Here is a 21,202-nt window from a genome sequence, read left to right as displayed (position 1 = left end):
GTAAGCATTAAAAGCTAAAGTGGTAACTGTGGCAGTTATAAAAAGGTGCATATTTATTCCATTTATTCTTAAACGTTTTCTTAAGGGCAAAAATAGTTACGTTGCCTTGTGTAAAATAAACTCTCTGAGCTCCTTAGCTCTTTTTCTGGGAGTCTTTGCTTTTTGAAAATACTGTTGTTGAGGTGGAAAAGTTTTAACCTGCAGATTTTGTGGTTGTTTATGAAACTTACGAGTGCATGAATGTACAAAACTATTTGGTCAGAGGCTTGCTAAATATGTATTACAAAAACTAATTTTAAAAACCAAAGAGGTGTAACCTGTTTCCAGGACCAGGTCTAACATAAATGTGGTGGCTTACTTCTGAATGGTGAGCACTCATTTTAAAGTCAATGGAATTATCAATGGCATAAAGATGAGCATGTTTTTGAATGCTTAGGATTTGGGGGAACTGAGGATGTACTTACTAATGCCAGTGAAAATTAAAATGTTGCTTGATCTGTCAGATTTGTGTACAACCTTTTTGGCCTGCAGTATACACAACTTTTTTTTTTTCTTATTTTAGGAAGAGCAAGTATTTACGTCCTTCAGAATGCCCAAATCCAACGCTAAATTTCATTGTAACCATAGAGGAGGTCGGGAAGCCGGCAGGCGGGAGTTGGTTTCCAGGTCTTTGCAGAGTGCACAGCATTGCCTGGAGGACCAGGATTTTGGAACTGCATATGCTCACTATCTCCTGGTACTAAATCTAGCTCCTGAGTTAAAAACTAGTGTCAAAGTAAGTGCTCTTTGAATTACTTGAAACAATTTTATTTACTGTATTCCTCTTCAGGCTTTGTGATGTGTTTTGTGCTTGTGATTTGTTGTATGTAACTGATTTTCCTATTCAGTCTTCAAAATAAAAGCAGAAAACAGTAGTAATGGAGACAACCAGTAACTTGTTTAATAATAAAGGGTGGGTTGAAGGAGGATGGAGCCAGACTCTTTTCAGTGGTTCCCAGTGACAGGACGAGGGGCAATGGGCACAAGTTGGAACATAGGAAGTTCCATTCAAATACATGGTAAAACTTCTTTACAGTTAGGGTGACAGAGCACAGGAGCAGGCTGCCCAGGGAGGTTGTGGAGTCCCCTTCTCTGGACATTTTCAAGACCCGCCTGGATGCAGTCCTGAGTAATGAGCTCTAGGCAATCCGCTTTAGTAGGGGAGTTGGACTAGATGATCTCTAGAGGTCTCTTCCAACTGTGAAGATTCTGTGAATATGAGAAGGGAATTGATACACTTTTCTCTTAGTCTGTGTGTGTCAAATAAGTTTAATAAAAATAGGGCCTTGTTAGATTTGGCTTGTAGTATAACATGCATTTATATACACACAGGCTCTTAGTATACTCTGCTGGGTGATGATACTCTGTGCGGATATCTGAGAGCTTATTTCTGCTTCTTCAAGTGAGCCAGCTAACTTGGGATGATAGCAAAAAATTGTGTGCTGCTGCTTAAAGAAATTGGGGTGTTCAAGTGCATTTTAGAATACCTCTAGAAGTTCTCAGGGCTCAGTTCCCTAATTCTGGTAACTGCCAGCAACTCAGTGGTATGTGTTTTATTTTCTAGGAAACGTTTCAGTTTACTCTCTTTAAGTGGGCAGAAGAGCTAGATTCTCTGGCACGGATTCAAGATCTGTTTAACTGTTATGAGCAAGCACTTGAGCTGTATCCGAATGATGAAGTGATATGTAATAGTATGGGAGAACATCTTTTCAGGTTTGTAGTAACGTATATTTGTTTTTTGTAAGGTTCACATTTAGTATTTTATGTTAATAAACAATACCTAATCCAGCAGAGCGCGTAAAATGTGCTTAAAAGAAGTAAATGCAAGCATGTGCATAATGCTGTATAGCGTGTACTGTTGAACTGGATAGAGTAGCCAATGCTAAAGTAAATGTTGATGGACACAGTAAAGGAAAAAAAAAAAAGTAAAAGCACTGCCTTCAAATATTTTCTAACAATTTCTTCAGGAATTACTAAACAAAAGAGAGACCAAAATTGTTTAGAATTGCTGTGTCAACTCTAGTTGTGGTTAACCTAAAATATTTGAAGTTCTTCCTTTCTTTCCTGTTAGAGCCCTGAAAATTACTGCCCTTGAAAACTGTCTTTTAATTCTGGTCCTTGTTGAGATCACATAGTGAAGTGAAGAAGCTGGTTGTGCATGCTGTACTGTGTAGGGCTGTTCTTAAATGATTTGAACTTACGTTTTTATTAGTATAAAGTATTCTTTTCCTGCTTTCTCCAAACAGTGCAAAACATGGTGCTTTGCTGTTGCTAAGGGCTCTAAGATCTTCTGAGACTGGAATTTTAAGACTGAAATCATAGGGATCCTGATAATTTTGATTAGGTTTACTTTTTGTGATTATGTTGTTTGTTTTAAGGAAAAACTCTCCCAGCACTGTGTTAAAATGTACGTGTTTCTTGCATTTTATAGATTCTGGGTTTTTTTTCAGTGCTGTCTGATTTGAGAATATGCTATAGGTATCATAAAAACTTGCTTCAAGTTCACAGTGTAGCTTCAGAATTGCCACTTAATGCAAGCACGGGCAACTCAAAACTCGGTTGGTTTATAGTATGTTCCAGAACGGTTTTGGGATTCGTAGAATTCTCTTGACTTGAAAATCTGTGAGACTAGATTGCAGAGTTTCTGCTGTCACAGTGTTGCATCAAGTTCTTGTAAAACCTGTACTAGTTCGTCAAAGGATGTAGTAGTGGATGAAGACTGGTGGGCACAATGGTGTTTTTTTTACTACCTTTGCATTTTAAAGCAATTTTATGTAGAGCTGTAAATATTTCTTTTTCATAAGGTAATAGCAGTGTTTCTAAAAATAATCTAACTAATGCAAAATATTTCCATTGTCTTTCAACTCATATAAGACTTCTTTATAGGTCTGCAGATGTTTACAGATACTTGGCAGCTGAATGCATGCTTTCTATTTATGTGTCATTTTTACTATTAGAATGGGCTTTAGAGATGAAGCAGCTGGATATTTCCATAAAGCAGTGAAGCTTAACCCAGACTTTGCTGATGCAAAGGAGAATTTTTACCGTGTTGCAAACTGGCTTGTGGAGCGCTGGCACTTCATCATGCTCAACGATACCAAGAGGAATCTTACTTACCTAAAAGCAATTGAGAACGCTGTCCACTCAGGGTGCAAATCTGTCCTTGATATTGGAACAGGAACGGGAATCTTGAGGTGTGTCATAAGTGCATATTTAACATGAACTGAATAGAAACATGTTTGTCTAACAAAATTTTGTTGCTATTAAAAAAAAAAATGATTTACTTCCATGCCTTTATTGATACAAAACTTAAAGGAAACAAATCTTTCAGGAGTCCCTGGGTCTGGAGGTTAGTGTCTAGTAGTATCTTTTTGAACCTTTTTTTTTTTGATCCAAATGCTTTTTGTGTAGAAAGTTACTTAATGAAAATGCTATAGTATAAAGAGTGGATTTAGCATAGCTGCAGAGTATCCTTACGCTACCTGCATTTACTTTTTTTTGGTGATAGCATATCAAGAGGATATCCATTTGTGTGATATCAGCGTTCACACAAGAGATATTAGATGATTGTTAGACTTGAACTGTTTTCTCAGAAATATAAAGCAGATTCAGAAATAGAACTTAAGAACACTCAATATCTGGTCATGCTTTACCTAAAATGATTTAGACTGGAGGGGAAAAGCACTGTTTTTTGTTTTTCAGCATGTTTGCAAAAAAGGCAGGAGCATCTTTTGTCTATGCTTGTGAATTATCAAAAACCATGTATGAACTTGCCTGTGATGTGGTGGCAGCAAATAATATGGAAAGGGAGATCAAACTTCTGCATTTGAAGTCACTTGATATAGAAATTCCAAAGCACATACCTGAAAGGTACGTTATTGTGCTCTGTTGTGATATTATTTTTAATTTGCTCTTAATTTCAAGAAAAAGTACCCTGTGACCTAAACAGGAAATAACTTTGCCTATGATATTAACTATAATGTGAGAAGGTTCTCTGGATGTTTTATGTTTTTACAAAGCAGTGCAGAAATGATACAATGTTTTGGGTTTTTTTAGATCATGCTGATTTCTGTGGTAGATCAACAACGTCATAAATTAAGGAGTTTAATTCTTTGATAGTGGGAGCTTTGGGGCACGTGCAATTATATTGCAGCTACAGGAAAAGAGAAATTGTATTACTATGTCATAAAAGTTGTTTTAACGCACTTTTATACTTAACAACTTGTGGCTTACTTCTGTAGCCCTTGAGTAGGGTTGGAGGTATGTAATAGGGCCTGCAAAGGAAAGCTGTTTCTCAGACGTACCACACCCCTGCAACTTGATGTCAACTTCTGTGTTTGTCAGAGAGACCAGAAATTGCAGATTGTCTGCCTCTTCTGATCAGGGAGTGAGGGAAAACCTCCCTCCCCTCCCCTCTCCCTTGTCCCCTAAGGAGAGTGCTACTGTGTTTGGAGGTGAGAAGGTGCCACATCATGTGTGTGGGTTCCTGGTTGTTTGCATCTGGAAGGCTGGTGGTGGCTGGACCGACTCTAGCTGTGAATGTCAGCACCCTGCCATGGCGGGGATTCGTAGGGCTTTCAGTGTGGGTTTGGATATTGGAGTAAAATTCAGCGGGAGGGTGTTCCAATTTGCCCTGAGAGAATAGGGGTTTGTGTTTGTATTGAGCTTTTTGTTTGTATATATGCAGCTGCCCACCTGCCTACATATAGCAGAGATCCATGTATTTTTGAAAATTAAGTAGCTTTTTTTTCCCAATATGAAGTGTTGCCTTGTAAAGCATAGTAAGGACTACTGGGACAAATCAGCTTGAAATTGCTCTTGGCAAATGGGAATTTGATCAGCATTACAGCTTTCGGTATATGTGATCTAGGCTTTTTATGCTACCCCGCTCCTCCTTGCTTGCTATCCCATTCAGCAGGGGTTCTTCTGGAGGATCTGTAAATATTTACCGGGTAGAAATCTGAGGGGATTTTTGTTTGCTATATGTGAAGGACTGGCTTATCACTTCAGCTCATTGCTGCTAGGGATGCAGATTAGACATGAGAAGGAAATAATCTGTTTTACTTTGAATCACTAACATCTAGTAAAGTGTCTGGTGATGGTACAGGCTTATAATCTGAAGTGATGAAGCTTCCATGGTTTAGTATGCCCGTCAAGCCTTGTCTAATTGTGTCAGCTGAGCTACAGTAACTGATCGTATGTATCCTCTTAGCGTATATGACGAGTTACTGGATGGCATCTGTCAGGAATAAATTGTTACTGTTCTGGAAATGTCTTATGCCATATGTTTTTTGGTTTAAATCCAAAGGATTTAGGATTTTAGGGTCCGTTAGTCTGCATAGTAATTTTATTGTGCTTTGATTATAGGGTTTTTGTTAAATTCCTTTTTAACACACATTCATAGATGTATACTCTTGCACAAGATTCAGACAAAATACATATTCTGCAGAATCATTGGCTGTGTTCCCAGGTTGAAACACCTTCCTGTTTTGGCTAGATTCTTCCCACACAATTTATTTATAAACACCGAACAAGAAGCTTTATGGTAAACTTTTGCTCAATATTTATTCTCTTTTATCTGCATGGTGAATAACTTCTAACAGCAACTCAAAACAAGTCATTTTTTGAAATAATTAAATTGCCCATCTGTATTGAAACTTCAGAACACTGGTAAAAGTTTTACTCTGAGCTCATTTTGGTGTGGTGGGCTTTTTTCTTTAAAAGAATGATTGTTAACAGGAGTGCATGTTATAGGTTATGTTTCATGGTTTCCTTTTTCTTATCTAGAGTTTCCTTGGTTGTCACAGAAACAGTCGATGCTGGCTTATTTGGAGAAGGAATTGTGGAGAGCTTAATTCATGCTTGGGAACATCTACTTTTACAACCAAAGGTAGGTGATGTGGGTACGTGTCTATAAATGGGATTCCTGTTTTGTTTGATACATATTGAACCTTATATATGTGTGTGCATGTGTGCATGTGCACACAGTCACAAACATACGTGAATGAAGAACAACTGTCTTGTAAATGTTTTATACCTGTAGATGTTTTAAAAATGAGTGATCCAGAATCCAAATTCTATGAATTTGATTTTCGTGAAGGGCAATGAGGCAGCTGCATACATTGTAATTCTCTGAGCTCGTGTTCTGAGTAGACAGGTAGTTAGAATGCATGTTTCCATGATGTAACCTTCCAGTATACAGAGATTGTTCACTCTTGATCACTGCTTATTCCCTTTTTTTTTTTTTCTTATTTTTTCCCCTCTTTGTAAGTAACACCAAAGGGATTTGTGTGTGTTTTAAAAGCACTATTTTCCTGCAAGTTTGACTGCAACCTGGTCATTTTGAGACACTAGCTAGTAGCAGAAAGTCATGTCAGTCTAAGTGGAAAATGCTGAATTATGGTAGAATTATTTCTCATCGTAATACTAGGAAACAGTCAATTATAGTTTGGTGAATATAACCTGTGCTTATGCTCTTAATTAATTTTTGTGAACTTTGAACTTTTTTGGAAGACAGAACAATTCCACCGGATCTTTCGGCTTTTACTGTATGTATTTTGCATTTTAGCTAGCATACATTAAGCAAAATAATATGACAAGGAGTCTTACGTGAGTTAACCTCTGTTAGGTCTTATGAAATAGAAGGACTTCTATTTTATTTTGGTGTTGTATTGATTCCAACTAATTTTTAAAAAAAAATAAATCTTTATCTGGCTGAAAGCTTCTTGTATTGTATTTAACTGAAACTGATGACCTCTAGTGTTTAAGTGTAGGAATGTCCTCAAATGTTTCAATATGTTCTAACAGAATACAAATTAAAAAGTACTCTTAGAGTTACACAGAAGAAGCAGTAGACTGAAAAGTAAAGCTGATGCATGGGTATAATGAAACACAGTATTTAAGAAACTGCTTTAATAGTTGACTCGAATGACGAAGACCAGAAACTTTACTCATCACTAAGAACTTACTGATGTTTTGACTGTAATATTGAACAGCTTTTTAGTGTGTGACCTACGCTTTGCAGCAATAGTAGAAATAGGTCACTATCTCATTGTGTGTTGTTATTGCTGTTTTTCACAGCCTAAAAATCAAGATGTCAGTACCGGAGACTATGGCAGAGTCATTCCTGCAAGTGCTACAATATTTGGGATGGCAGTGGAATGCAAAGAGATACGTAGACATCACAGGTATGCTTAAACTCTAGCACAATTTGAATCCATATTTGTTATTTGGGAAGAGAGATTGGTGGTTTTGATTGAGGATTTTTCACTTACTGTTCTCTGTGTTTTTCAAATGGCTCATTACCTGTTTTCACTAAGCAGATTTCTGCTCTCACCTTCCCCACCCCTCTTCCAGGCTTCCACCCCCCCCAGCCTTTATGGTACAGACTTTCTGCGTTGCTTCATCAGAAACTCTTGGCTGAAATATGTGTCTTTAATGCATACTAAAGAAACTTAATTCCTTAATAGTACAACTGCTTCTCAATTTCTGCATTGGAGATTCTTGGATTAACACTTGGCCCTTATCCTCATTTTACCCTCTTTATAATCTGCTCCATACATCGCTGCTGGATCTAACCCTTTCAGAAGATGAGGACAGGATTTTGTAAAGCCTAAGTGTTTAGAACCCCACCTAGCATTATCTTTCTGAATATGTGCCTTGCTTAATTCTGAACTAGCATAGAGTAGGGTTTCTTTGCTCAGACCAGTTCTGACTGTCTATCAATTATTTTCATATTCATTTTATTCTCATCTTCTAGAACAGTATCACTGTATGGAGACAGTCTCTGTCTGAGAGGTTTGGACTTCTCTTTTAAGTCTTTGTTTAGGATTAATATCGGTGCAGGTTAAAGAAAACACCAACTGTTACAGGAGCTTCAGTGTACAGGATGAAAAATAGCCAGGCTGCATCAGTGATTTTTGTAATGCGGTAGACCTGGATAATGGCCAGAAAGAGACAGAAGTTCCCATAGTAGGTGGTCATAGAAGAACTTTCTTTTAGAAGCAGCTGATTGTTCATCAATTAGAAAATAGGTTTTTTGCCTTGAAACATGGCATTGACTGTTCCTTACAAAATTTAAACAAGATTGTTCAATTAACAATCCATTCTGATAGGATAGTTTAAGGTCAGGTTGCTAGCAGGACTGAAATAATTGCCACAAATTAATTATATGCTGTAGGAAGAAGAAAAATGTCACTTTTAAATTTTCTGACTTTATATTTTGATATCCCTTTTCGCTCCAGTAAGAATACCTGCCTTAATTTTATTTTAACAAATGTTGTTAAGCTTTATGTAAAACACTTGCCTATTCTCAGATTTAAACTGTCCAGATATCTTTGAATTATTCTGATGTGCATGTCTCAGGTTTCCCTGAGTGTGTTCATGATCTACAGCAAAACTTTGGGGTTTGGATGGGTTTTTTTCTGAGCAGGATGCTTATTGAAATAGCAGTATGAAAGGATCTGGTTTTTCATGCTTTTAATATCATGTAGCGCAGTTTCTGTCTTGTACAATTAATACAGCTTTCCTTTGAGCTCTTCCTCATAACTTTTTTTTTTTTTTAATGGTTATAAGTAGATGTAAAGCCCAGAAATCTATCAATACCTGAGGGTTTTTTGCTGAAGTATATTTAAGAGTGTTTGATCTTTCATCAGACACTGATTCACCTTGCTGGGGGACTGAATCCCCTTTCACTCTAACTCTTGATAATCTTGCACATCACAGTCATCTATCTGTGTCTGGTCTGATCTTCTGCTTCATATTCTGTCTTTTTGTTTTAGCAATTCTAAGTTACGCTGCATTTCTTGTGCTCTGATTGTTTTTAGGGTTTTTTTTCCTAGGATATAGTGAAATTCTAGATAAGTCATATCAGTTTTCTTGTCATTCTATTTTTGGTGCACTTAAGCCAACTTTGCAGGAAGTTTTGTGCTGGTTTACCTGTTACTGTAGCTTTATTACTTGATGTTTTCGTGATAATTGTAATGTTTCTTTACTATAGCTGGTGCTGTTTGTACCCATTGCTTGTGTTGCCTAGAATGGCTATAGGGCCTAACTCTGCTATGGTGTTGTGTAATATATTATATTTTTTTTTATGGTTAGCTCTCCTTTTCTCCTGAAGTAATTGCTCCTTCTTTGAAGCGGTTGTTTCACACCCACATGAAACGTGTTTGCTTCCAGAAGAACTAATGAACTGACAAACTTGTGAGAAGACTTGAGTTCTACTAAGGATAAACTTAGACTTCCACAAAACTTTTAAGATACCAGAGTATACTACATACTGTTTTTCAAGTTTGAAGTAGATATCTTTCAAGAGTCGTATGTAACAATATTCTAGGAGAACATAGGTCTGCTCCATTAGTGTGTCTACATTTAGTCACTTTGAATAAAATATGCCAGAATATGGGTTAATTTACTAATTTAAGTCGCTGTAAGAATTACAGGTTGCAGGTGTTTTCTGATGTTTAATTTTCAGTCGATTGGGCCCAAGAAAAAGAGGCAATAAAGTGGCTCTACTTCTGTGCTTATGTATTGAAGCCAGAAGGGTTCATGATAATATAATAATCTGCTGACATCTACAATATAGGCCTCATACAGCAGCTCTTCTGTTTTAGTTGCGATGTTTCTTTTAAAATAATGCGGGGATTCAGTTTCAAATGGAGAATACATTCTCATCCTTGTTAAAATATTTAAGTTACTTCACTGAGCAGGTGAGAAGATGGTAATTGTTGATTGTGTTGCTGTATTTCTTTAGTATTTATTGTGAAGTACTTACTACTTTGTGCTTTCTATATGACACATGTACTTTCATTGCTAGGGAATCTGCTCCAAAGATGGAGTCCAATTCACTTTTGTATTTTAGCTCTGCATAATGCTAAAAATATATTTGCCTAAGAATCCAGGTTATGACAAAAGGCAGCCTATTCAATGCTGTGATTGGGAGCTTCTCTGCATCAAGGAGAGGTCTATATCTGATGAGAATCGAATCAGACAGCCTGTCTAGTCATACTTAGCTGTTGGGAGATCTTTTACAGGGAGGGGATGTTCCTGAGAAAGTGATTCAGAATTAAAAATAGTTCTGGAAATAGAAATTTAACTAGTTGTCATTTGAACTTCTGAGTGCTAGATCTCACTGTAAGAACATAGATTTGCTTGATAGCTGTCACTTAAATGGGGAAGCAATAAGTCCTTCACAGACAAATGTACATTTTCCAAATAATCTGAAGTGTAGCTTGTGCACGACTTGTCTCATGTAACTTCCTGACTCGTACTTCGAAAATGAGAATATATCTTAAGTTCTCAAACCTAAGAGATCGACAGTGTATGTAAGTAATTGTTATAAAGCAGTTATAGCATTCTTTCTTGTTTGAAGCTTTTTGTATAAGGTTGTTTCTAGAAACCTAATTGATCTTTTGTCTTACAAGAGAGGTCACGTGTCTTCTGAGTTGTCAAAGCCTTTTCCACCAAGAAATCAACATTAAGACTTTTCTTCGTGGCTATGAAACTGAGAAATGCCTTATTTTGCATAGATTGTGCTTGATAAATATATAAAGGTACTGCAAACGAAAATTTTCATGTCAAAGAGGCTCCAAAAATGAATTTTCCTATTGCATGTGTATCTATCTATCTTTGTTCTGACTCTTCTGTTCACCTGAGAGAAACACCTTCATTATCTGTGTAATGCAGCAGCAGCAGAAAAGCTTCATTTATTCTTATTATCACTGGGTATATTCTTATTTCTAATTGTCTGTCAAGACTCACAGAGTTGTACTTAAGGGACAAAAAGTCTATTGCCGTTGACAAAGGACGTATTGGGCTTTTTCTCAGTTTCTGGTGACAGCATTCAGTTCTGATTCTTGAAAGTGATGTGCACTTTCTGTGCTTTAGAGCTGCTCTGAACATGACAAAACCCCACGAAAATCGTTTTATTATTTATTAGTTTTTCTATTCTTACACTCTGTGCATTTTAAAATGCTTAGCCAGCCTGGGAATAATTTTCTTTGGGTTTTTTGGTCAAATTATTTTGAAGTTTCATTTCTTACCTTTTTTTCTTTTATTCCCAGAGTGGGAACGCAAGAAGTTGCTGGTGTGCGCTTGTCAAATTCAGTACAGTTCTTTAGTCCAACATACGCTTCTGCTGGTTCAGAGGAAACTGTTGAACCTTACACCACTGAAAAGCTCAGTCGTATTCCTGGAGGTTACATACCTCTGACAGAACCCTGTCAAGTAATGACGGTAGATTTCAACAATCTGCAGGTAATGATTCTTTTTTTTTCATGTCCTCTATAAGTAATCTATTTATGAATAACGAGATCTCCATATCTTATTTGCTTTCCGGGTTCAATTTCAGAACAGTTCACAAGTGCAAAGTTGGCAGAGCTGCACTGAAATTCTCTTCTGGTTTTGATACTTGTCTGGTTGTGTGGTGATGTGATTCATCAGATGATAGTCCATGAGTTTTTGAAAGTGGAGGTTTTTGTTTGACATAGTTTAGGGAACTAAACTAGCTCACCATAGGATCAAACAACTGCCAGCCTCAGTGCAGGGAGGGGGCGAAGGAATGCAATAGACCCATCTTAAATGATTTCTGCGGTTGTGGAGCTGACTTAGTTTATTCCTCTAAAGTTAAAGAGTATTCAAGAAACTCTTGAAGACAAAAGGGAAAGGATGTGTTTTACATCTGGCATAAAAATGTGTAAGCATTGATGGGTAAGTGTAAAAGAGAAGGGAGATGAAGAAATCTTATCCTGTTCAGCCAGTTTGATTCCACCCTTCAGCTCCTTTGGTATCTGACGGTATTTGTGTAATACAGCTTTCTAAAATATGGTAGCATTATTTTGTGTGTTTTGCACAAGATACATTTTTACACGTATACTAAATAGGCCTGAACTGTAAGGCAGGGACCTCAGCCACTTGCAGCTGAGCATGCTAAAAAGATGATACATCTGATCTCTGGTGTGTTTTGTGCTCGTTGACCTGTGGTGAGGAGTTAGCATTGAGTCAGAGCTTAAAATAGATTCTGTTATATAAATGAAATTATTCTTGGCTACTGCTTGGCCAGGAATTGCAGTGTTTCTGAATCAATAGCTTTTCCTAGTTGGCTTGTCTGACATCCTGAGATTAAAAACGAAATAAGACAAGGCTCTTCAGTATCCTACTGGGAGCGATCTCTCTGTGACCTAATGTTGTTTCTGCTTCTAGCATCAGTAAGAAAGTTGCTCTCATCCGAGATGCATATTCTTAAGCATCTGCCTGTTGGCAGACATGTAAGGATAATTTTAGAGAGTAAAAAACAGTGTTACTCTTTAAACCATATTTCAGAACTCTTCCTTTGAAGTTTCAGTTAGACTAAGGGAATGTTCGTGTCATGACAAGTAAAGGTAGACGGAAGAAATGCAATTAATTTATCAGGAATCAGTGGTTACTGTTTGCTGTTACTTTTGTCACTAAGTAAATATGGCAGTTCCAAACACTGGTAGGTTACTTTCAATCTGTTTTTTTTTGTTTGTTTGCTTTGTCTGTTTGTTTTTGTCATTGCCACACCTGGATGTTCAATCGGTGCAGCTAAAAAATAAAAAAGAAAAATTGTCTGTGTTCCTACTGGAGTAAAAAAAACTGCTATACTTACAGACAGTAGCAGAATTATCTACTAAAGATTGAAATTCAGATATGAAATCACTTAGAACTAGTAAAGTAATTTCAAAGACCCATTTTCTAAACTTGTATTTCAAAGAACAAGAGGGATGTTGCATTTCTCCTGCTTGTAATAACCATCCAGACCTAAATTGACAGAACTGAGAAAAAGACTTAAAATGCGATACAACAGTGTTTCTCAAACTGAATTGTAGGAGGCTTCAAAGACATCAGTACAGATCAGAGAGATAATGATAAGAAGTCAAAATTTTTTTAAAAAAAAAAAGGCAGCCGAGTTTTATGCTGATTACTTTATTACTGCTATTATTAGCAGCAGCAGCTCGGTTCCTCCCAGGCAGGGGAACGAGATCTGGCTGTAATTACAGGCTGCAGACACTTGCAGCTAGCCATGTACTACCTGTGTGCGTGTTTGCTGGCAGCTGATCAGTGCTACTGGGAGTGGAAGTGAGTGTTTACCTCAGCAGCCAGTAATTAAAGCTCAGTTTCACTTTCAGGCCCTAGAGGAGCTGAGCTCTTGCCAACAATTACCGATACTGACTCTTACTAATTTTAATGAGAAGTTACTGTGTGGAATATTTGAGAAATTCTGGATCAAGAGATAGGAAATTTGGTAACTGCATTCTTTCTGTAGTTTTTCCTTCTATTTGTAGTCTCCTTTACTTTTTTTAATGCAAGTTATCTTTTTCTCATTCAGAGGATATATGTAGCATTGCATCGCTTTGTTTTTTTGCTGCCTATTCCTGCATCATTGCTCTATTTTCTTTGTTGTCTCTTTAACTACAGTAGTTGATAAGTTGACATCCTGATGTGCTAGAGCTGTTCAAGTCTGTAATTGTCATAAATAATAGAAAAAGGTTTATACAGTAGACAAATACGAAGAATAAATACAGGATAAGCAACATGGTAGAGAGTGGAGAAAGCTGAAATAACTGCCTTCAAGTGGATTTTGCGTGTTGTGTGCCACAAGTTAGGGATGTAACACTACAGTTACTAAACTAGTGGATGAGAACCTTGGGTGTGCTACTTTTGAGGAATAATCAGGAAGAATATTTTTAATATCAAATACACTTCTGAACAGCTATAACTTACCAGAAGCTGAGAAACAGATGCACGTTTGTGCTTTTGCTGTCTTGCGTCGAGGGCCTTACTGGCAGCAAGGCTTCAACTTACTACTTTTTTTTCTTTCTTTTTTTTTCCCTCCACTTGAGGGTGTGTGGAAAAAATGACTAGCAGCAAAGCACTTTTATTGAAAAACAGTGAGATCTCATTACGAACTTTATGAGCATCCAGTAATTCTAACACATGCATTGTCCAGACATCTGTCAATTGTGAGAAGAGAGGTAGACCAACTCTTGGAGAACACAGAATGAGAATAAAAAAGGGAAAAGTAAAAAATGCAGCGTGTGAGAGCTACTCATGTTCTTAGAGTGGAACTTTTCTTTTGCCCTGTGTATTTTAAGATTGAAACTCGGAGAGGACAAATGTTAACATAAGCAGATCAGGAAGCTGGTAAATGTTTAGGGAAGGCTGTTACATTACTAAGTGGAAGGGTTGTGACTAAGAGAATCTTTGGTCCCTTGTGATTGACCTCCTGGTATTTGGTTTATGCCGGAACTATCTACATTAGAGCTCGGCCTCTTATATTCATGAATGTTAGTAGCAGAAGGTAGTTACTGAGGAAAATAAATTGTACATGGAAGAAGATCTAATTCCTCTTAGATATTCAAAAGTCTTTAGGAGTATTGGAGAATTTATAACGATGTCTTTAGGGACAATCTTAGTTCTTTCCAGTAGTGAAATTGTACCTGAGCTTTACACAAAGCCTGTAGCCCAAGTAGCAGAGAAAATATCCTTAAAGATGTTTGACTTAGAGTTTTTGTAATGATTTTGCCAAACCTGTGTTCGGCACTTACATACAATATTTCTAGAACTGATTGAACACACGTTTTAAGTGAAGCATGTGCCTAAGCATTGACTTGAATCCAGCCCAAAAGACTGGCTCTATTTTCATTACTTTGCATAAGGCAAACCTTGCCAGTCTAAAGCCTTTCTTGCAGTTTTCCACATTTTTAAATATGTACGTTCTTACATGTAGGTATGTTTGCTTTAATGGGTGATGGGTGCAGGTTGGTCGTGGGCATACCTACACTTGCCTGGGGGAAGAGAGTTACTATGCTAGTGAGTACCAATGATAATTAATATTGTAGCAGCTTGTTAATTTCAGGTTTCTTTTGGGTGCCCTTGTGGATTGGTGTACAAATTTGAGTGACTTAGTGTAATAAAAAAACATCTGTTATTTATGGAAAGAAACTCTCTCACGCTTTTTCTCTCTTTCCACTTTGGTCAGGAGCTGAAAAGCCTTGCAGCTAGAAAGCCCTGGAAGCTCAGCCTGCCAGTCACTGAAGGAGGAATACTGGACGCTATTGTGGTGTGGTTTGTACTACAGCTTGATGATGAGCACACTCTGTCTACAAGTCCCAGTGAGGAAACTTGCTGGGAACAGGCAGTCTATCCTGTGCAGGGCCTCCTTGGTACGTCCTGTGAATTTTCTTGTTGCAGTATATTAACTTGGTTTCATTTTGGTTTTGAGCTAGTTAGGTTATCTTGGAGTTTAGGATGTGGTAGCAGATAGGTTTAGGAGAAGTTCAACAGCAAGTAGCTGTGAGGTGGTTCCTAATCATGTTTCTGGATTGTAGTGCACAGGTCTTGTTCATGTGACTCTGCTATGAAGCAGGTAAGGGACCTGCTTAAGATCTGGGAGAATGCTTTTCATTAAGTTGTTTTCCTTTCTGTACTGAATTAAATGCATTGTGGAGCAACTCCAAAAAAGTGGGGCTACTGACTGGCTCTACTTAGTCAAGATGTGACTTGTGAAAGGGAGGTGGGGGAAGTGAGGTAGGAATTGCTAGCTGCTACTGTCCCCAAACTAAAACTAAACATTCCAGCCTACCCCTCACCTTCGTTTTGGACTCAACTGTTCCACCAACACGCACAGTGGCAGTGTCATTTCCAAGAGCCTCTACTCTCCATTCCCCTATTTTCCATTCTCCTGTTTCATAGAATCTTAGAATATCTCAAGGGACCCATAAGGATCATCGAGTCCAACTCCCTGCTGCTCGCAGGACTACCTAAAACTAAATCGCGTGACTTAGAGTGTTGTCCAGATGCTCCTTGAACTCTGACAGGCATGGTGCTGTGACCACTTCCCTGGAGAGCCTGTTCCAGTGACCGACCACCCTTTCAGTGAATAACCTTTTCCTAATGTTCAATCTGAACTGCTGCTGATGCAGCTTGCTGCCATTTCCTTGTATCCTGTCGATGGTCACCAGAGAGAGGAGATCAGCACCTCCCCCTCTATTGCCCACCGTGAGGAAGTTATGGGCTGTGATGAGGGCACCTGTCAGCCTTCTCTTCTCCAAGCTGAACAAGCCAAGTGACCTCAGCTGCTACTCCTAAGTCTTACCCTTGAGGCCTTTTACCATCTTGGTCACGCTCCTCTGGACACACTCAGCTTGATGTTCTTCATATATTGAGGTGCCCAAAACTGCACACAGTACTTGAGGTGCCAGTGCAGTGTAGAGTGGGACAATCACCTCCCTCAGCTCACTGGCAATGCTGTTCTTGATGCACACCAGGACAAGGCTGGCCCTTTTTGCTGCTAGGGCACACTGACTCATGCTCGATCTACCCAAACCCCCAGCTTGCTTTCCGCAGGGCTGCTCTCCAGCCTCTGGTCTCCCAAATTGTGTGTGTAACCAGGATTACCCCATCCCATGTGGAGAATCCGGCACTTGCGCTTGTTAAATCTTCTGGAGTTGGTGATTGACCAGCTCTCTGGTCTATCCAGATCTCGCTCTAAGGCCTGTCTACCCGCGAGGGAGTCCACAGCTCCTCCAAATTTAGTATCGATAGGCAGTAGGGGCGGCTGTGCCATAGACTGGTTCAATTGAAAGTGTCGGGGAGGGAAGAGGTTCTTGTAGCCTATGTTGCCATTGAAAGATGCGTTTTTCAAACTGTAGGAGTTTTGTTTTGAAGTTCTGGTCTGTATCCGTGGATTTACTTTCTTAAAACATACACGGAGAGTATCCAAAGACCATCTTGAGCTGTACACCATAAATGTTCCAGTAAAATTTATTTTGAATAAATGATCCTTTCTAAACTGTAGCTATTGTTTTCCATGTAACTACAGATGTACTTCTGTCTACAGGAGGTATTAAAATGTAAATATTTAATATTTAGCATTTTAAAACAAAAGCAATTTGTTTACCAGGCTGTTTCCCTTCCACTCTGCTGTTGACAGAACACTTAAACTAATATTTGTTTATCATAGAAAGGCTTATTTTGAGTATGAATGGATTTTGCCTAGTGTGGGACAGTTTAAGGCAAATGTTAATGCACAATCACAGATTTCAGCTTGTGAGCTGCAGACTAGAACAATTCTTTCATACACACTAGTAACAACTAATGAAGAGATGAGGTAAAGCTATTCTTGTTGGTTGGTTGGGGTTTTTTTTGAGCACTGTACGGCTGCTTCACTGATGTTTGCTGTGAAGTAACTGACATGACTTTTTGTGCTGTCTTGCCAAGATTATTCTGTGAAGACTGGAGATACTGTGATGATGGAAGTTTGCTGCCAAGACTGCTACTTGAAGATCCAGAAGATTTCTTCTTTGACTTCAGAGTGTGGGATGGACGTCAGTGACAGAGACGACACGCTGAGTTTAGGCAATGAGGCTGAATTATGTAATGCTCTGGCTGGTCTTCAGACAACTAACAAACAGGATGGCAATGATCAAGTGTGTGTGTTCGAATCCACAGCAATACCCCTGTACCACGAATGCTTTAAAGCTGCCATAGGCAAAGTGCTGTTGTCATTAAATCCAAGTAAGGACTTGCAGTCCATGGATGTTGATGGACATGGCAATGGGATGAACCTCCAAGAGAGTCAAAACAAGAGCTCTCTAGATGTGGCTCCTGATCCTTTGTACATTTTGGATGTATCTGAAGGCTTCTCCATCCTGCCAGTTATAGCAGGCAAACTTGGACCGGTTAGAGCCTACAGTTCTATTGAGAAAGAACAGCATCAGGCAGCGCTTAGTGTAATTTCAGAAGCTAACCATTTCTCTAAGGAAACATTAGAGTTTTGGCTCAGTCACTTAGAAGATGAAAGTGTGGTGCTACAGAGACCCAAATCAGACAAATTGTGGAGTATTATTGTCTTGGATGTTATAGAGACATCAGGTTTAATCCAGCAGGAGGTGATGGAAAAGGCTGCAATATCCAGGTAGAGTATAAATGGACAAAAGTTTTCCAAGGATTTCCTAGGAATCTGTAATTATCTTAAAACTTCTGAAAATGTTCCTTCTAACTACAAAATTACTGTCATGTTGCTTCTGTAGAGCAGAAAAAGCTTGTTTTCTGAACAGATTGAACCCCTCAGAGTGTTTCTGGGTGTGACCATTGTCTACACATATATCTTTTTAAAAAAGTGTCAAAATTTCACTTTCATGGACTTTTGTTATATTCTGTATACAAGAATATGAATGGAAGATCTTATTGCTTGGTCTGTCAGAAGTTCCCAGGATAGCCAGCATCTTAGTAATAGCTGAGGTAGCTTTTAGTTGCAAGGTTGAAAAAAGCCCAGGTTCATCTACGTGCCAAACTGTTGTTGGAACAAACTTGTACTGCTAAAAGCCAAACACAGGGTGTTAGAACAGCCAGGGAGGCAGCAACAAAGCTAACTGTTACCCTCGGCGGGAGAGGTGGGAAGGAATGCAGAGCAAAAGAAATAAAATAATGGAAATAGATAGCAAAAAAAGTAAACATGAAACGTGTTTATCCCCTTTTGTGGTGCTAGGAAATCTTCTCTGTTCATCTTCACGTTTAGCGATGGCAGAATATTCCAGACAACTTATGCTCATTACCTTTTCTAGGTTTTGAATAAATCTTTGGATGACTGGAAAGTTTTGCTGTAAGAACAAAATGGGAAATTACTGACTTTTGTCATATGCAGACTCAAATCTGTTGGCATGAAAATCTAGTACCGTACTACTTAGATACCCAACTCCTATGAAAAGAGGCCTGCTATAGGAAAAGGAGACCTAAACCAATCTGTATTGAATTGGAGGTGTTAGATATTAAGCTGAATGAAAGCTGTTATCGTGTTGCTGCTCTCAGCAGCATGGTAGCTGTAGCAAGAGCCCAAGCAATGCTCAGGTGTTTTTTCAGGAAAAAAAATGTTGTCTCCTGTATTGCTGTCAACTTCAGTTAAACGCTTCGAGAAGGGTGACTTAAATTCCTGCCAGGTTTTGTTTCCCAATGGGTATGCTGCCTCCTTAACCAGTGCCCCCCACAGTATGAACTTCCTGACTTCCAGTTTTATTAAGCATCTCTGCCAGTCCTTCAGTATTACATGGTGGTGCTATGAATAAACCTCACTATCTTGAAACACCACCTTTTCCAATACTGACACTGAGAAAAGATGACTTAATTCCATAGTTCTAGTCTTATGTGACAAGTTTTCCTTTTTTGTATGATACAGCTGTCTGCTCAAATGGGATCACACTCAAATGCTTATGAGCAGTTTACTTTAGAGGAAGAATTAGTGTGCATTTCTTAAATGTAGTTAATGTTCTTTCATTACTGTTGAATGATGTGCCTTAGGGGTGAAATCTCTCTCATTTTACAGATGTTTACTTCACAGTGGAGGGAAGATTTTCCCACAGTATGTGTTGGTATATGGGATGCTTGTAGAATCAGAGTCTCTGTTACTGGAGAGTGCTGTTCAAGGAACAGAACCAACTCTTGGGTTTAATATAGCCCCTTTTATCAACCAGTTCAAGGTATGAAGTTACTGGGTGTCTTCCAGGCACGGTTCCAAAGCCTGCAGCTGTCTGGCTGTTTGGTTTTGTGTAAACTGCAAGAAAACTGAAGAGCTGAAACTTTTTCATACTGTTGGAAGTTATCAAGAGAGGTTTATGTGACCTGACAGGGACCTTGAAATAAACTAAAAAGGGTAACATGTTTTAGAACTGGTGTGGTAGAAGTTTTGTCTGAGTAATGAAAGATGCAATGTTACTGTACAGAAGAGTGACTGTGCTGTTACTATCTCCTTCATCACCGTGTATCCCAACAGTCACGTTTCAAAAGGGGTTAGAAGGGTGTATTTTGCATTTTCGCTCTCTCTTACAGGCATTACAGTAATTCATAGAAACTTTTGCATTATGATAGTCTCTTTTCACCTTTTAATGGCTATTGATGACTGAAGTTATGGTATATACTCTTAGGTCCCCGTTCGTGTGTATTTGGATCTCTCTACATTACCATGTGTACCCTTGAGCAAGCCAGCAGAGCTTTTGAGGCTAGATCTCATGAACCCTCTGTTGAACAGCTCCAGCAGAGAAGTGAAGGTGAGCTGCGTATACATAAAGTTAGAAGTGTGCTTAACTGCTCTTCTGCAGAGCTGCTTGTTCATTGCTCACCTTGGCTGAAAATTTCAATGCAGAATTTACTTGTCTGCAGATATTTTTGAAATGGTTTGAACTGTTTTATTTTCTTACTACTTTGAAAAGGATGTAACTGATTAATATTTTAAATATTTTTAGGTACAAATTTGTAAGTCTGGCCAAGTCACTGCAATTCCCTTCTGGTATCACATACATCTAGATGAAGACCATAGCTTGAATACATCTGATGAGTTCTCGCACTGGAAACAAGCTGCAGTTGTTCTCGATGAGCCCATCCAAGTTCAGGTTGGAGATGAACTTGTGCTGGATGTTCAACACCATAAAAGCAATATTAGCATTACAGTTAAACGGTGAAGAATGTCACGTGTAAACTGATATGTGGTTAATGACCTATGCATAAATTGACTGTGTATAACATCACTGATGTTAATTTATATTAAAGTCTAAATTTTATCTACTCATCAAAAAGGCTATTTTGTTGCTTTAATAGTAGATACTTAATTTCTACGGATGGACCAAAACTGGCACTGGAAGGATATCTTGCCAAGTGGTGAAGGGAGGGACTGTCTTCCCTGCAGCAAAAACCTGATTGCAAGCTACTGTGGTCACTGTAACAGTGGGACACTTTTCTTGCTACCAGAGCATCTGTATTAAAAGAAAAAGCATCCAGATGCCTGTACCAGAAATAAACAGCTGTGGCTGTTCAAGATGGAAACCGTGTTTCTCAAACTGTAGTTCCATTGCTCAGTTGCCAAAGCATCCTACTGATGCGTACGTGTATGAGATGTTAGCCTTGTAGTATCACAAGCTGGCATTGCACATAGGCAATTGCAAACAGTTGTAAAGGTGTGCTGTTGAATAACTCAAGTTGTATATTGGAAGGTAAAGCTAGTAATCATTTTAGAATCCCTCGGAGAATCATCTTTGGTAATATAATGGGCCTGAACTCTTTGTCTATGTGAAAGTTGTGTAAAACATTAAATCAGTTACCACAGTACTTCTGCATCTTTGCTACAGCGTTACATTTTGGTATAATGCAGGTAACA

At 38.5% G+C, this 21,202-nt stretch overlaps 1 protein-coding gene across 1 annotated transcript; it reads left to right on the top strand.

Moving 5' to 3' along the window:
- The first annotated feature begins 565 nt into the window (after positions 1-565).
- Positions 566-20,621, top strand: PRMT9 (protein arginine methyltransferase 9). The gene is made up of 12 exons (XM_009890735.1): positions 566-775; positions 1,604-1,752; positions 2,997-3,233; positions 3,742-3,909; positions 5,827-5,929; positions 7,120-7,226; positions 11,100-11,292; positions 15,038-15,221; positions 17,278-17,974; positions 19,379-19,532; positions 19,977-20,099; positions 20,295-20,621. Exons 1-12 carry the CDS (start codon positions 590-592, stop codon positions 20,508-20,510), a joined length of 2,517 nt encoding a protein of 838 aa, XP_009889037.1. The 5' UTR covers positions 566-589; the 3' UTR covers positions 20,511-20,621.
- The last annotated feature ends 581 nt before the right edge of the window (positions 20,622-21,202 follow it).

The sequence above is a fragment of the Charadrius vociferus genome, unplaced genomic scaffold (genome assembly GCF_000708025.1).
Source record: "Charadrius vociferus isolate BGI_N301 unplaced genomic scaffold, ASM70802v2 scaffold178, whole genome shotgun sequence".
NCBI classification, from domain to species: domain Eukaryota; kingdom Metazoa; phylum Chordata; class Aves; order Charadriiformes; family Charadriidae; genus Charadrius; species Charadrius vociferus.
This window is presented reverse-complemented; position numbering and strand designations above follow the sequence as displayed.